At 46.1% G+C, this 17,432-nt stretch overlaps 1 protein-coding gene across 1 annotated transcript in view; it reads right to left on the reverse strand.

Moving 5' to 3' along the window:
- Positions 1–210: 210 nt before the first annotated feature.
- The window catches only part of KIAA2012 (KIAA2012 ortholog), a 59,723-nt gene continuing 42,501 nt past the window's right edge, over positions 211–17,432 (reverse strand). The window contains exons 16-23 of the mRNA XM_056861564.1: positions 14,117–14,210; positions 11,113–11,266; positions 10,116–10,251; positions 7,927–8,315; positions 6,418–6,617; positions 4,316–4,488; positions 2,111–2,330; positions 211–421 (exon numbers count right to left, since the gene is read on the reverse strand). Of these exons, the coding sequence (XP_056717542.1) occupies positions 274–421; positions 2,111–2,330; positions 4,316–4,488; positions 6,418–6,617; positions 7,927–8,315; positions 10,116–10,251; positions 11,113–11,266; positions 14,117–14,210 (1,514 nt within the window). The 3' untranslated portion in view covers positions 211–273. The remainder of the gene's footprint in view (positions 422–2,110; positions 2,331–4,315; positions 4,489–6,417; positions 6,618–7,926; positions 8,316–10,115; positions 10,252–11,112; positions 11,267–14,116; positions 14,211–17,432) is intronic.

Genomic DNA, 17,432 nt, shown 5'->3' on the forward strand with positions numbered 1-17,432 from the left:
CTCTATGCTTGTGCAAGTTTAATTTCTCCAAAAATTACACCAGACTATGCAAACTTTTCAGCCGCAGGTGAGGCTGATCCTTCCATTGCTTATTTCCAGAACAGGGCTCGGAAGACATTTACATTTTGATTTTGCAGTTGATATAAGTTGACCAGTGAGTGTGCTGTTCTTTACTGACACATGGAGAGCAATTAGGAAAATACTGGCATTTTGGATGAGATGACCACGCTCTGCTGAAATCACTAAATAAAAAAGTCCTTTGTGCAGAATTCTTCATTCTTCATCTCCCACTTTTAGAAAAGGATGCTGGAAGTAGGAATAAACCCAGGGGCGTGAAATATCCTGCCGTCGTTCAAGTCCGCTGGCTTCCACAAAAAGTGTGTGTTGGAACTGCTGTTTCTGTTCTTGCTCTGCCCTTTGCCTGATGATGAAGAAGAAGGAAGAAGAGTTGGTTTTTATATGCCAACTTTCTCTACCACTTAAGGAGAATCAAACCATTTTACAATCCCCTTCCCCTCCCCACAACAGGCACCCTGTGAGGTAGGTGGGGCTGAGAGAGCTCTAACAGCTGTGAGTAGCCCAAGGTCACCCAGCTGGCTTCATGTGTACCAGATTAGCGTCTGCCACTCGTGGAGGAGTGGGGAATCAAACCCGGTTCTCCAGATCAGAGTCCACCGCTCCAAACCACCGCTCTTAATCAGCCGTTAGATAATCCTGCCTCTTTAATTAAGCTCCAGCCTTCTATTTTGGGTGGAAAACACGTGTGTTCTAATTTTGAAATTAATCTCTGACTTGAGTAGTGCTGCAAGATTTGAACACACGTGAACACATTAAGCTGCCTTATACTGAATCAGATCCTTGGTCCATCAAAATCAGTATTATCTACTCAGACCAGCAGCGGCTCTCCAGGGTCTCAGGCAGGGGTCTTTCACATCACCTACTTGCCTAGTCCCTTTAACTGGAGATGCCGGGGATTGAACCTGGGACCTTCTGCACGCCAAGCAGGTGCTCTACCACTGAGCCAGTGTATGCTGCTGTATTCTGCACTGCGAAGGGTGCAGGCCCCGTGTGAACGCGCTGCACTGAACACGTGTAGATATCCAGCCTCGGAAGGGGGACCGGATTTTGCAGTGATGTCACTTTGAAAATGCAGAATGGATAAAACTAACATTCGTTTTGAAGCACCAACCGGAGATCTTTCAATCTCATTTCTAAAAGACTCAGGGAACCAAGACCCACCGGCCTCAGAGCCAATTTTTGAGAATCTTTATTCTATAGCTAAGAAGCAACTGCATATGAAATTCAAGACGAATGACTGAAGAAGCTGCTATCGCAGCAGCGAAAACGCAAGGGTCATCCGGGTCGCGTTCTCGTCTTGACCTCACTCTCGAGATAATTTATGTATTAGTTCAAGTCAATCTTGACTGATTACAACACTTCTGTGATAATTTTTGTAGAACATTGAGCAGCCTTTTGGAGCTGTATTGTATGTGTATGTGTTGTCGTTCCATTTGTAAGAGTTTGCACTTTCACTTATTGCACAGTTTTGTATTATTAATAGATGCTTGTTTGCATTGCAGGAGCCTAGTACTATTTATTTCCTCAACCTCCAGGTGGTGGCTGGAGATCTCCCTCTATTACAATGGGAGATTTAAATATGCCACAGCAATGCCTCACTGTAATGTAGAAGTTGCCCTGAGAAAACCATCTTTGCTGTATTCCCGGCCGGGTAAGAATTTCAGGGTTTTTTCTATGGCTATTACCTCACTAGGTATTCCCAGCGATGTATCAAGAGTTTGGAAATGTTATAAAAAACATTGCTTTAAAAGGGTTTTTGGATGCCACGGCTAAAAAATGGTTGGCAGACGTCTTCACAGCTAAAGGGGCCAAACAAAGTGCGAACAGTATTTTTTATAACAGTTTCAAACTCTTAATACATCGGTGGGAATACATAGAAAGTGTGAACAGTATTTTTTATAACATTTCCAAACTCTTAATACATCACTGGGAATACCTAGTGCGGTAACAGCCCTTGTCTAGGAACTGGGGGTTCTATTCAAACTAGACTTATTTACTAATATAAATATTTTTTGTTCATCAGGCTGTATACCTCGCCAGTAACAACGCTTGTTTCCTTGCTTCCTCCAAGGAAAGTCTAGCCGCTTCTTCCGCTTTCTTCCTTCTCTCCTCTGCCTCGTGCCTTGCTCTCTCTTCTTCCTCTCGTTTCCGTTTCTCGTATTCCACCCGTTGTTCTTCGGCCATCTCAGCTACGCGTCGGCGTTCCTCTTCTAGCCACATTTCCCTTTCTTTCTGCTGCCGTTTCTCGACTTCTGAAGATGGTCACAGAGTTGTTAGTTGCTGTGATCGATTTTAAAGTTTAGAGATTATTAAAGGACACATGAAATGTTCTTGGGGAGCTGTACTTTGCCCAGTGGGTAGGATTGCCAGCTCTGCGTAGGGAAATATCTGGAGAATTTGAGGGCGGAGCCTGAGGCGGGCAGGGTTTGGGGAGGGGAGGGACGTCAACGCCATAGAGTCCAATTGCCAAAGCGGCCATGTTCTCCAGGTGATCTCTATCGGTTGGAGATCAGTGGTAATAGCAGGAGACCTCCAACCAGTACCTGGAAGTTGGCAACCCTACCAGTGGGGAAAAATACTGTTGCTTGAAAATCCCAGCTCTGTTGGACCATTTCTTGCTGGGAAAACAGCACGGGGGTCATCCTCACACCCAGGTCCCAAGCCAAAATGGGGCACCACTCCTGTTATTTAAAAAGAGGGTTCACTTGAGCGTTCTGGAAGTGGAGCTTCCAGGGTCACACACCATTTTGGCCCTGAAAGTCAGGATTTCTTAGAGTTGGTTTTCATGCCCAAAGGCATTATGGCAAGGGGGATTGAATGAAGGTAAGTTCTCCCTCCTGTAAATGTGGGGGTGGGGGGGTGCTTGAAGGAGAGACCTTTCTCAGATTTGAGCCTCCGTTTTTTCAAATTTCAAGGTGGTGCAAAATAGCCGAATACGAATTTTCCAAACAAAGCCGGATTTGTGTACAAGCTAGGTAAGCTCGGGTTTAGGGCCTCAGGGCTCTAAATACAACAAAACTACTACACAACCATTTTTTGTAGAGGGGGTGTAATGTTATGATGACTCTTAAACTTAGCTTGTGGAGGGAAGGGGCTCAGCATTTCTTAATATGGATCTCTTGCCGAAACCAGAAGTGCACCATGCTCCGGAAGTGATGTCATCACGTCACCGATGACACGGCCATGGTCTTTGGGCAAAACGTCTACGGTAACAATGGCTTCTACCATAGAGTTTTTGCCCAAGTACCAGAGCATCCCTGCAGCACCAGCGATGTGATGACATCACTTCCGGTGCACACCGGAAGTGATGTCACTGGCGATGCCAGCCTAGGCCTCTATCCCGCTGCTGGTAAGTCACCCCTGCCCCACACTGCTTGCCAGAGGGTTCTTGGCAACCCTAATGCAGACTCACAGTAAAGGAAAGCCCCGGAGTTACAAGATGTAGAATGAATTATTTTTTCCACCTTGGTGAGTAAGAAACTGCCCCTCATGCCTAGAGACACCCCAGTGATTAGGGTTGCCAACCTCCAGGTGGTTAGTAAACCATGAAATAGCAGAAAATATGCAAAGTTTTATACTGCTATCTTTTTAGTTAGATATATGTTTCACAAATATTCACATCATATTAAAGTTCATATATGAATTAGTACAGTCGCAGTATATCAATTGACAGTCACAAATTGTGCAAATATCTCGCTTTGACTTGCGTCTTGGAGATGTGAAGGTAGTCCCAGTGGCAAGGGTTTCTGGCAATAAGATAGTCTTTTCTTTTTGCCACAGTCTTTTATTTCATGGTTTACTAACTAATTATATAGCAGGCTAACTTTATATTTGTTCCAACCTCCAGGTGGTAGCTGGAGATCTCCCGCTATTACAGCTGATCTTCAGGCAACAGAGATCAGTTCCCCTGGAGAAAATGATTGCTTTGGCAATTGGACTCTATGGCATTGAAGTCCCTCCCCTCTCCAAACCCCGCCCTCCTCAGGCTCCGCCCCAAAAACCTTCCGCTGGTAGTGAAGAGGGACCTGGTAGCCCTACCAGTGATTCTGATTTGCCACCTCCACCCCCTTCCTTAGCATCAGGGGAGGGACTTCAATGCCATAGGGTCCAATGGCCAAAGCGGCCATTTTCTCCAGGGAAACTGATCTCTATCGGCTGGAGATCAGTTTTAATAGCAGGAGATCTCCAGCTAGTACCTGGAGGTTGGCAACCCTAATCAAGGCCCGCCTTTGAGCACCTGCACGGTTCCGGTCCTCTTCCTCCTTCTTCTTCTGAGCTTCTAGAAGCTTCCTGCGGAGTTCCTCCTGCTGCTGTCGGAAGCGTTCCTGGGCTGCCTTTTCCGCTTGGAGCTTCCTGGCTACTTCTTCCTCCTGGCGCTGGTGCTCTTCTTGGAGCTGTTGCTTTCTTAAACTAAAACAGAAGGGTTATCAGAAAGGCCCACAGGGTCATCCCCAAGCAGAAGAGAAGAAGAGGGGCCGTTATGTCCATAGGAAGGCATTTCATCTGCCCTTAACATGCCCTCCAATAATAAAGAAACAAAACGGCAAAAGTAGCCAAAGAGGGTATTCGAGATGACAAAAGAAGTGATGAGTAGAAATGAAGGAAGTACATACTGGTGTCGCTAAGGGTTGGCTTGTTTTTAATGGGCAACCAAGCACAAAATGCGCTTTTCCAGGATAAACGGTGCCACTTCCATCACCACATTTCTGCAGATCAAAGACTGAAGTCAGGCAAAATTCGTTTTCTTTCAGCTGCTGTGAAAAGCCCTTCTAGGTCATTTCTGCATGGGCACTTGGACCCACATTCACCCCCTGTCTGACTCGGTTGTGCCCTGGAGTTCTGCACGAGTTTTCCGTCCATTAGAAATGACTTCGCTGCCAGCCCTCGCTATGTCCGGGACTTCCCGTTCTTCTGTTAACCCGACTCTTCCCTCTCCCCTGAGCTCAGCCCAGCTGAAATCTCTGATCAGAAGGCAAAGCACTGGACACAGAAGCTTGGCTTCTCTCACAGCCAATTACAAAGCAGCGTGTAAAGAGGCAGGGATTCAAATGCTTCCTGCTTCCTCGGAGCTCTTTCTGAGCAAAAGAAAGGCTTTTTAAAACCGAGGCTTGGATTCCCCCCCTTTTCTTTCAGATTGCTCCGGTTTTTGGTTTTTGTTCTTTAAATGCTTTTTTATGAGGCAACTGGGTTTTGGGGAGGGGGAATTTTCTTTCACAGTGAGCACTGTGAAGTAAGCCAATTACAAAGCAGCATTTAAAGGGGCATCATTTCCAGTTTACTTCCGGAAGCGCCGCAGCACGACAGGATGATTTACCACTCAAACTCCCATTTGAGTGGTAAATCGTCCCTTCGCGCTGCAGTGCTTCTGGAAGTAAACCGGAAGTGATGGGATTGCATTGCTCATGGCTGGGCGCGTGATCCTTGCTGTGAGCCGGCCGATAGATTGCCCGCCATTCCAATCCATCTGACCACCCTACCTAACATGGTGGGCCTGATTTGGCTTGAGAGCAAAGTGCAAGAGGAAGAGAGGTTTCAGCTTTCCTTGCCCTGCTGCTTTTGGGAGCTGAAATGACTGTGGAGTAACCCTATTTGTCCCGCTGTGGAGTTCCATGTCACAAAAAATGGTGCGGGGGGGGGGGGAGATTAGTCCCCTCCTCCCCTTGTGTTGTTCTTCCATGCCAAATTGGGCCCCATACTATTGATCGTGGTGGAAAGGGCTGTCAAGTCACAGCTGACATGTCTACCCCATAGGGTTTTCAAAGCAAGAGACATTCAGAGGTGGTTTGCCATTGCCTGCCTCTGCGTGGGCTGAGAGGGTTCAGAGAGAACTGTGACTGGCCCAAGGTCACCCAGCAGACTTCATGTGGAGGAGTGGGGAATTGAACCTGGTTCTCTAGATTAGAGCACGCCACTCTTAAGCACTACACCATGCTGGCTCTCTCCCATATAAGGTTGCCAGGTCCCTCTTCACCACCGGTGGGAGGTTTTTGGGGCAGAGCCTGAGGTGGGTGGGGTTTGAAAAGGGAGGGACTGCAATGCCGTAGAGTCCAATTGCCAAAGCGGCCATTTTCTCCAGGGGAACCGATCCCTATCGGCTGGAGATCAGTTGTAATAGCAGGAGATCTCCAGCTAGTACCTGGAGGTTGGCAACCCTACTCCCATACTATTGGGGAATGTTATTCCTCTGATGTAATATTTGTCTGGAAACCCTGACACAACCTGTTGCAGATGTATCATCTAATTTGGCCCCTTACGAAGATGGGTGTTCAAGGGCCCAATAAATTGATGTCTTGGGTAGACTTCTCTCCCTTGTCTAACTGGATTATTGTTCCTGCTAACCGTATCTCCTCAATTCTTCGCCATCGTTCCTCCTCCATTTCTTCCTTCATCCGCTCCATCCGCTCCTGCTCCTCCTGCTGTTTCCATTTCTGCTCCTCCTGTTCTCTTCGCTTCCTCTCTACTGCCAGCCGTCGCTTCTCCGCCCTCTCCGCTATTATCCTCTCCCGTGATAACTTCTCTCTCTCGGTCACAGGGAGAACCTGCATGGTAAAAAGAGATAGAGTATAACTATATAGGTCTTGTAGGCAATTTGAGAACATCAATACTTTATAGTCAGCTGTCTCTCTCCCCCCTGACTCTTCCAGAGTATTTCACCAGTTTAAGGAACTGCAAGCATAGATACCCTGGACCGCCCAAAAAACAAATCAGTGGGTTTTAGATCAAATCAAGCCTGAACTGACCCTAGAAGCTAAAATGACTAAACTGAGGCTGTCGTACTTTGGACATACTATGAGAAGACAAGAGTCACTGGAAAAGACAATCATGCTAGGAAAAGTTGAAGGCAGCAGGAAAAGAGGAAGACCCAACAAGAGATGGATTGAGCCACAGCCCTCAATTTGCAACATCTGAGCAAGGCTGTTAAGGAGGATAGGACAGTTTGGAGGACATTGATTCATAAGGTCGCCATGAGTCAGAAAGGACGACACTTAACACACAAACACACACACACAAGCATAGAAAGGCCTTCACCAGGGCACGCTTAGATATTTTGCCGATCGCAGCCTTGGAGGGCCGTTTCAGTGGGATCCCATAGAGGAAAAGAGTATGCTCCAGTGATCAAAAGTCTATTGAGGATCTATCCCACATCACATTCCAATGTCCAAGATATGAGGATGAGTGTAACGGATTTTTGCAGACCATATTATCCCGTTTCCCAGGAAGGTCAGATCAAGAGAAATTAGTCATATTATTGAAAGACAGAGACAAATACATTACTTCTCAAATGGGAAGATCTGCTGCTGCCATCATGAAGCACAAAAAGATGATGGGACATGCTGACCATAATATCTCTGACCCATAATTGCTCTACTCTGGGTCATTTGTCATCTTTTATTTGTCTCTGGATTGTTTGATCTTTCCTTCCTATTATATTTTAATGATGAATTTGTATTTGCATTTTAATATTTTATGGGAAATGTTTAATTTTTTAACCTGGGTTAAATTATGTTACTATTTTTTTAAAATGTTATTGATTTTATTTTGGCGGAATTTCCACCTTGTTCTGTATTGTTGCTACGGCTTTTTTTTGCTAATGCAATAAAGACTTGATGATGATGAGTATCACTGCACGCAGAACAGTCTGCCCTGGCATTGTTAACTTAGGCTCAATTAGATGATGTGTGTTACATGAGTCAGCACATGGCACCCCACAGTGGAGCGAACTGTGAAAAGGTGAAAAGGTGAAAAGGTGAGTGCAAAACTCTTCTGTGCTGAACATGCAGCGCAATATCTGCAGAGAACAATTTCTTAGGGGTCTCTCTGTTGGAAAGCGAAGAGGATAATTCTTACCTCAGGCAGCTCACCGTTTGGCACTACAATGGTCTGGGAACCAACTGCAGTGTAAACTATTGGGGAGTTTGCAGTGGGGGTCTCACGAGCCTTGTCTGTATGAAACCCAGAAGGATGCTCAACATCTGTAGGAAAAGGCTGTCCGTCATCGGGAGGCAAGGGGCCCTCTTCCGTAAGACTGAGAGCAGGAGAAGTACTTTTGTCCAATGCCTCTCCCAAGGCGTCCTCTTCAGCACCAGAAACAATCTGCTTTGCTTCAGCCTCTGCTTCCTTCTGCTCCTCCTCTTCCTGTTCGTCGGTTTCTTCAAGTGCCTCTGAATTTTTAATATCTGCCTTCTCCTTGGAGAAAGAAGCTGTTTTTCCAACGGCCTTTTTCTGTTTTGGTTTTCCTGTAGAAAGATGCATTTCTCTTAAACTGGCTGCAAAGTGCTCTCTTTGAAACTTAACGTGAATCCTTTCCCTTCCTGAAGCCCACCGCTTATATCCTACTTTAGAGCTTGTGAATTTTTTTTAACCAAAGCCATCTTGCGTAATTGTTTTCATATATGTTAAAACATTTCCCCCTATAACACAGAACTTACTTGATGTGTTCCAAAGTAATAAAGTTCTTATCTTTGGGCGAAGAATTACTTACTGAATTACTGAAGGGGTATGGTAATGCTTATGAATGTCATGTAAGGTATCTTAAGAAGAACTGAGAGAACTGACTAGCCCAAGGTCACCCAGCTGGCTTCATGTGGAGGAGTGGGGAATCAAACCTGGTTCTCCAGATTAGAGTCCACTGCTCATGTAAAGGAGTGGGGAATCAAATCTGGTTCTCCAGATTAGAGTCCACTGCGCATGTGCAGTGTTATGCATGCATGGGTGTGTGTGATTGAATCAAGGGAATAACGATCCTTGTAATTGCATCAGGGGAAACCCTGGGCAGCTTGGTGTTCCCCAAGGCTCCTGAACTGTATGTTCCATTGGCTACTGGGGTTTCCCCCCCCCCAATCACGGACTGGGGGGGAGTGGCCGCAGGTGGCCTGGGGAACATATAAGCAGGGGTCTGGTCACTGTAAGTTAGTTCTGTTCTCGTTCACCTAATAAAGCGGTTGCTGTTGGAACTCCATCTCTGACCTCGTGTGTTCCCCCATGCGGACTTAACATGGAGGAGTGGGGAATCAAACCCTGTTCTCCAGATCAGAGTCCACCGCTCATGTGGAGGAGTGGGGAATCAAACCTGGTTCTCCAGATTAGCGTCCACCGCTCACGTGGAGGAGTGGGGAATGAGTCCACTGCTCCAAACCACCGCCCTTAACCACTACACCACGCTGGCTCCCAGCGTGTATAAAAATATATATAAAACATATATAGAACTTAAGTGAATTTCATGTTTAGACTTGGGTCCCATCCCCAGGATATCTCATTATGTATATGCAACCATTCCAAACTATGGAAAGATCCGAAATAGGGACCACTTCTGGTCCCAAGCAGTCTGGATAAGGGACGCGCAACCTGTATGGAGTTCCCTTTACTCACCATGGCTAGAAAGCCATTGATGGATCTTGCCATGACTCCGTCCAACCCTCTTTTAAAAAGCCATCTATGCTCATGGACATCACGGGGTCCACTGGCAGTGAATGCCACAATTTAATTAATAATGGAGTGAACAAATACTCCATTTTGTGCATCCTGAATTTATTACCCATCAACATGAACACATGAAGCTGCCTTATACTAAATCAGACCCTTGGTCCATCAAAGTCAGTATTGCCTACTCAGACCGGCAGCGGCTCTCCAGGGTCTCAGGCAGAGGTCTTTCCCATCACCTACTTGCCTAGTCCCTTGAACTGGAGGTGCCAGGGATTGAACCTGGGACCTTCAGCATGCCAAGTAGATGCTCTACCACTGAGCCACAGCCCCTCCCCAAGTGCCCCTGAGTTCTAGTATTATGGGAGAGGGACAAAAAGCTCATTCCCCTTTCTCCATCCCATTTATTATTTTATAAACTTCTATCACGTCCTCTCCTAGCCGTCTTTTTTCTCAACTGAAAAGCATCACACTCAGAAAAAAGCCTTGCCCCGCCATTTATTTAGTATCCCTCTAAAACCTTTGCATTTCACTGTATAAACTTTTCATTCTGACAGCTCTTCTCAGGAAGGCCGTCTAGGGCATTAATGGGTATAAAAATATCCCTGCATTCATACCTACAACAAACTCTGCCCGGCTATGACGTTTATCATTCTTAGGGCTCTTTTTCTGTGCTTTAGACCCCGGCCCATCTTTCTTCAATTCAGGTTTCTTCTGCCTGGTTATCAGTTTGTTTGCTAAACCATCGTCAGCCTAGAAATAAGTAAATAAACAAATTGCAATGTTAGTGCCTGAGCAAATAAATCAGTGCTTGGTATTGATTTATTTCCTTTCCCCAAAAGAATAAAAGCGGCCTTGACCAATCTTGGAGAGTCCTCTCCGGTTAGGGTTGCCAACCTCCAGGTACTAGCTAGAGATCTCCTGCTATTACAACTGATCTCCAGCCGATAGAGATCTGTTCGCCTGGAGAAAATGGCCACTTTGGCAATTGGACTCTACGGCATTGAAGTCGCCTGGAGAAAATGGCCACTTTGGCAACTGGACTCTATGGCGAAGTCTCTCCTCTCCCCAAACCCCGCCCTCCTCAGGCTCCGCCCCCCAAAACTCCCACTGGTGGCAAAGAGGGAAGAAGAAGAAGAGTTGGTTTTTATATATCAACTTTCTCTACCACTTAAGGGAGACTCAAACCGGCTTATAATCACCTTCCCTTCCCCTCCCCACCACAGACACCCTGTAAGGTACATGGAGCTGAGAGAACTCTAACAAACCCGTAACTTGCCCAAGGTCACCCAGCTGGCTTTGTGTGTAGGAGTGGGGAAACAAATCCAGTTCACCAGATTAGCCTCCACCGCTCATGTGGAGCAGTGGGGAATCAAACCTGGTTCTCCAGATTAGACTCCACCACTCCAAACCACCACTACACTATGCTGGAGGGGTACAAGTGTAACAATAAGGTAAACAGTGGACAATTTGCTGCCCATTAATGGTCCTCCACAATCTCACCTTGCTTCAGGTTAGGTTGAACTCTGCTCCCTCAAATCCTTTGGACCCAGATCAGTCTCCTGTGAGTTTTCAAGACAATTTAGCTGCAAGATTGCATGCTGTGAAACTTACGGAGCTACGGCCAGTTTGTAAGCTGGGTTTCTCTGGCAAAGTTGTGTTGTTGTTCTCTCCTGCCTCCGCTTGATATTCAGAAGAATGTATGCCCATTCCGATGCTCAGCTCCATTTCGAGGCCAGGAAACTCCCAGACGGCTGAGTCAAGGTCCCTTTCAGAAAGCATCACGCAAACACACACAAAAAAACCCCAGACCAACTCTTAGAAAGTTAATTTTTGTTTTGCATGGGAAAAGGCGCAACAAGACAACAACACCCACAACTTTGGGCACCCCTTCTAATTACATTTGATTTTGTTCACTTGCAAGCTATGAAATCCCCTGATGTACAATTCATGTAATTGTAATGACCCCAGCAGGTAGCTGCCTTTCTCCTGTTGCATTACCAAGAAAAGCAAGAATTATCCTCCTGTAGTATTAATGGGGATCCCAAGACTATTCTACGTAGTAAATTATAAAAGGCCGGCTACCAAAATACTCTTAGCACCTTTCATCTTATGATGTCCCAAAGTCTTTGTAAAAAAAGTTTATGGTATAACTTTAGAAAAAGGTGGGGCAACAATATCTTTCACTGAAGTCAACATCAGCAACAAAATACAGTTCGATAAAGTATGCCTTTATAGAAGGAAGATGGAACCATGGGGCCAGGGGTAGGGAAGGGAAGCCAGAGAATGGTGAAGAGGAAAACTGGAGACAGGGGAGTAGGGAAAACAGGAACACACATGGTGGGGGGGAGAGAGCCAGTGCCAAGGGAGAGGGGCCATGGCTCAGTGGTAGAGCATCTGCTTGGCATTCAGAAGGTCCCAGGTTCAATCCCCGACATCTCCAGTTAAAGGGACTAAGCAAGCAGGTGATGTGAAACACCTCTACTTGAGACCCTGGAGAGCCACTGCAGGTCTGACTAGACAATACTGACTATGATGGACCAAGGGTCTGGTTCAGTATAAGGCAGCTTCATGTGTTCATGAGGGTGGATAGAAAAAATGGGATTTCCCCTTCTCCATGATTCTTCATGGTCCCGCCTCTTGTTTCATGACTATTTGGAATATGGGTCAACAGAAGAAGATACCTACTCTATAGATTTAAAATAGTCATTCTTTCTGCTCATGGGTCGCTGCGAACCGTAATGTTGTGAGAAGGGAGTCAGCACTGGTGGTTAAGAACAGCCAGAGAACTGGAGAGAGGACCTTCACTTTATGCTGAACGTTTGGTACTACTACGGCTGTTGAGGGGAAGCAGAGCTAAGAGGGGCAGTGTGTGGATATCACCCTGGGTTCATCTAACATCAACTGGTATAACCCGACCAATTGTTTAAAGAAGCAGCTCATTTCTTTTCCCCTCAGAGATTCCCAGACCACCACGATAACAACTCTCAGGAAGTACCTTCTCTAAAGCTTAGACACACTTCGAAGGGTTCCATCACCACCCGAGCAGTATCGTTTACCTATCAACTGATTTTATTATTCTGACCCATTCTAAGAAATATCGTGGCTCAAAAGCAGAAGGCAAATACTATAGATAACAGAAGAAGTTTCAGCACTTTGCCTAATGACAATTCCCAGGATTCTTTGAGAGCCAGCGTGGTGTAGTGATTGAGAGCAGTGGTTTGGAGCAGTGGACTCTAATCTGGAGAACCAGGTTTGATTCCCCACTCCTCCACATGAGCAGCGGATGCTAATCTGGTGAACGGGATTGATGGTTTCCCCACTCCTACACATGAAGCCAGCTGGGTGACCTTGGGCTAGTCACAGCTCTCTTAGAGCTCTCTCCGCCCCACCTACATCATGGGGTGTCTGTTGTGAGGAGGGGAAAGGGAAGGTGATTGTAAGCAGGTTTGATCCTTCCTTAAGTGGTAGAGAAAGTCGGCATATAAAAACCAACTCTTCTTCTTTGAGGGAAGCGATGAAAGATGAAGTGACATTGAAAACAATGTGAGTTTGTGATGTAGACGTGCCCAGTGTAGATGGGATCCAGGTGGAAATGAATCATTGAGACGACATGATATCTGTGTTCCAGCAACATTTTTTTCCTGCGGTCTTCAAGGTATAAATCAAAGTGCTGTTTTCAACATATACACCCTTCAGCAGCTTGGATTTTTGACACTCTTGTTTGGGGTGAAGCCTACACTATATTTCCCCAGCGATCAGGGCAATAAACTTTCTACTGAGTGGTTTCACAAGGAAACATCAATATATTTAATTCTCAATATGGCCCCGTGTGTAGAAACTTAAATCTGGAGCCTGGCCGATAAACAGACAAGAGAGATCTTTCTACAAACCTGAAGAAAGCCCCAGGTTTGAAGAACAATCTGAAATCTAAAAAGAAAAATACATTGCGGGGTTAAAAATTCCCAATATAACAGAAGAAGCATCTGTACCTTTAAAAAAATGAATGTCCTCTCAGTGGCTGCTCAGAGGCCATTGTGGCTATTGCTATGCAACTGTAACAGTATTGCTGGCTTTCAAGCCTTGGTTTCTGTCAGTAAAAGCCAGGGTTGTTTTGGCCTTTGAGAGAGGACTCATCAGGGCCAGGCCCACCAGCAACCACCGGGTTACTTGCCACCATGTGACCTGCAAGACTCACCCAGGCCTAGCTGCTTGCTACTGTTCAACAGCAGCCACCCCACAAAAGCCAGGGTGGTGTAGGTTTTGAGTTTCAGACTAGGATTTGGGAGGCCCAGGCTCGAATCCTCACTCTACCATGGAAGCCTGTTGGGTGACCTTGGACCAGTCACACATTCTCAGCCTAACCTACCTCACAGGGTTGTTGTGGGGATAAATGGAGGACAGGAGAACAATGTAGGCTGCTGTGGGTCTCCATTGGGGAGAAAGTCTGGAGATAAGTGCAATAAATAGACAAAAACTCACGAGACCCAGAATTCGAAAATGTTTTGACTGGTCTTCTGATGCATAAAATTTGTACCAAACTACCATATGCACATTATCATCCTGTATCTGCAAAATGTAACACATGAACTAGTAGCTGTTTATTTTATATACTTACATCTCTGATTCAGGAATCATCCACTGGCTTAGACTCGGCTCCAAACGTGAGAAGCTATCTGACTGAGGTAAGTTCTCCACCTCTTTCCCTATATCTGCAAAGAAGGCAGAGGGAAGATTTCATCTGGTCCGAAATGCTGCAGCCAAAATCTTGTCTGGTATTAGCAGGCAGGCAGAACATGACACAGACATTAAAGCAGAGGCACCAGCTTCTTGTGCATTTCCAGGCCATTCAAGGTGCTGGTTTTGGCTTTGGATGAAAACCTTTCTATTTATATCATATGCTTCTTGATTTCCTGCCATGCCCTGATTTTCTCCTCTTCCGATCAGTAGTCATTTAAATTTTCAGGAAACCTGCATTTCTGCCACACTGTAAAACATTTTAATACTGATATTATTGTGGTGTAATCCCCCCCCATTTATTGTTGTTTTTAGTATTCCACATTGTTGTACGCCAGTCTTAAATCTTTGAATTGTCTTCAAACCTGGTAAACATATACCCATCCCTGAGCCTTCTAGACAGATTAAAACGAACGTCTCCAACCACGAACATCTCTTAGTTTTGAAACGCTAGCAGTTCCTTATTGCCAGTGGAGGGCGATCTTGTCCCAGGCATGTATGAGAAGTCTTAGCCCGACAGTACCAAAAGCATCCATCAGTGGAGAAAGGCAGATTCAAAAGCCTTGGCTTGAGCTTTTGAATTAAGCAAGAGAAGTGTTTCAGGGCCATAAATTCCTCACTGGGCCTCAAGTATCTTATGAAGATAGCTGGATAAAATTTCACAAGGGAGCGGTGGACTCTAATCTGGAGAAGCGGGTTTGATTCCCCTCTCCTCCACATAAGCGGCGGACGCTAATCTGGTGAACCGGGTTGGCTTCCCCACTCCTCCACATGAAGGCAGCTGGGTGACCTTGGGCTAGCCACAGCTCTCTTAGAGATCTCTCAGCCCCACCTACCTTACAAGGTGTCTGATGTGGGGAGAGGAAGGGAAGGATATTGTAAGACTGATTCTCCTTAAAAGGTAGAGAAAGTTGGCATATAAAAACCAACTCTTCTTCTTAATCACCTCTTCAAAGTGGCCCTCAGATTGCTGACTTGGCTTTAAGAGCTTCTTTTCTTCCACTCCTGTTTTGTATAACAGGATGCACACAGTGGTGGTGGTGTTTAAAAAACAAACAGCCTCGACTCCTGGGAGAAGGAAATACCAAAAAGAATGGGGAAACACGCACCAGGCTAACATGGGGCCAATGAGGGACAAAATATCCAGAACAGAGCCAAAAGGGTGTTTTTGCAGACGAGCCCAGGATGACAGTGAAGCAGTCCAACAAACCATTCACTACGTGGGCCTGGCTGAAACGTGATAAGACCCCCGAAGCCAGAGCTGATAAGACCCCGGAAGATTCCCTTAGGGGCACCCTCTCCATGCCACTCGGACCCAACCTGATCATTATATGAAAACAAGCCGCACGACTGACACATGACTTACTTCAAAACCTGGCTCCCAATCCTCCTAGAAGGCAGATTTGGTAGATTACCAAGATCAGAATGGGGCTGTCCCTGCCAGTCGGGCGAAGTTGAATCTACTGCGCACATCTTTTTCAGGTGCTCGTTCTATCAGGAAGTCCGACACAAGCTAATTCCCCCTCTTCTTAATCTAATAAAGGACAGCTCCGAGGAAGGGAGACCGAGGAGTCTCCTATGGGAAGGATCAGACCGGAGGGTGAAGCAGGTACGGTAGCTAAATTCTGTGCCGCAATATATAAGATCCGTCAGACAAAGCTGGGGCTTGGTAACTCAACTTAAAATAGAGACTGTTTTATTAATCTGGGGTCTGTTTAAATTATATAAACTATTTATGAATTGTATTTCCTGTAGTTTTAGTTACTGCATACTCTCCAATTTTAATTCTGTAACTGATATAAATGTTTTTAATGGCATTTGCTGTATTAATTAACTAATCTGGCCCCCAATCTCCCCCGGCATTGCTGAGGGCTAGTTATCACGCTACTGTCGCTATTTGGCGGCTTCTTCCATTTGGCTGCTCCCCATGCCGTTCTGGTAAAATAGGAACAGGGGAGATGATGTGGAAGGAGCGTACGATGTGGTTACTTCCTATGGCAGCATCACCAGCCCCCGAGGGATGGGCAGCATTTAGGGTTGCCAGCTCTGGGTTGGGAAATACCTGGAGATTTTGGGAGTGGAGCCTGAGGAGGGGGGGTTTGGAGAGGGGAGGGACTTCAATACCATAGAGTCCAATTGACAAAGCAACCATTTTCTCCAGGAGAAGTCATAGAATCATAGAATCATAGAGTTGGAAGGGACCACCAGGGCCATCAAGTCCAACCCCCTGCACAATGCAGGAAATTCACAACTACCTCCCCCCTCCACACCCCTAGTGACCAGAAGATGGCCAAGATGCCCTCCCTCTCATCATCTGCCTAAGGTCACAGAATCAGCATTGCTGACAGATGGCCATCTAACCTCTTCTTAAAAACCTCCAGGGGAGGAGAGCTTACCACCTCCCGAGGAAGCCTGTTCCACTGAGGAACCGCTCTAACTGTTAGAAAATTCTTCCTAATGTCTAGAAGGAAACTCTTTTGTTTTAATTTCAACCCGTTGGTTCTGGTCCGACCGTCTTGAGCAACAAAAAACAACTCGGCACCCTCCTCTATATGACAGCCCTTCAAGTACTTGAACATGGTTATCATATCCCCTCTCAGTCTTCTCCTCTTCAGGCTAAACATACCCAGCTCCTTCAACCTTTCCTCATAGGACTTGGTCTCCAGACCCCTCACCATCTTTGTTGCCCTTCTCTGGACACGTTCCAGCTTGTCTACATCTTTCTTAAATTGCGGTGCTCAAAACTGAACACAGTACTCTAGCTGAGGTGTAACCAGAGCAGAGTAAAGCGATACCATCACTTCGCGTGATCTGGACACTATACTTCTGTTGATGCAGATCAAGACTGTGTTTGCCTTTTTAGTTACAGCATCTCTGTCACCTGAAGATCAGTTGTAATAGCGGAAGATTTCCAGCCACCACCTAGAGGTTGGCAACCCTGACAGCTTTGTTGCAGGGAGTAACCATGTCACAGGGTTACTATGTGGTCCTAGATTACAGGGGCAGCACGGGAAGCCACCACACAGAAGCAAAAACCAAACTGATCTGTACAAATCAGCCTGGGGCCATTGGCCATCCCAACAAACCAAAGGCCATTTTGCGAACTGGCTGGAAACTGTATGAGTACTTGTCTTGTTTTGACTAGCCTGAGGATCATACCAAGAGCAGCCCAGATGTCTGCCGACTCAGGATTCAAA

This window comes from Euleptes europaea, chromosome 15 (genome assembly GCF_029931775.1).
Source record: "Euleptes europaea isolate rEulEur1 chromosome 15, rEulEur1.hap1, whole genome shotgun sequence".
In the NCBI taxonomy this organism is placed as follows: Eukaryota; Metazoa; Chordata; class Lepidosauria; order Squamata; family Sphaerodactylidae; genus Euleptes; species Euleptes europaea.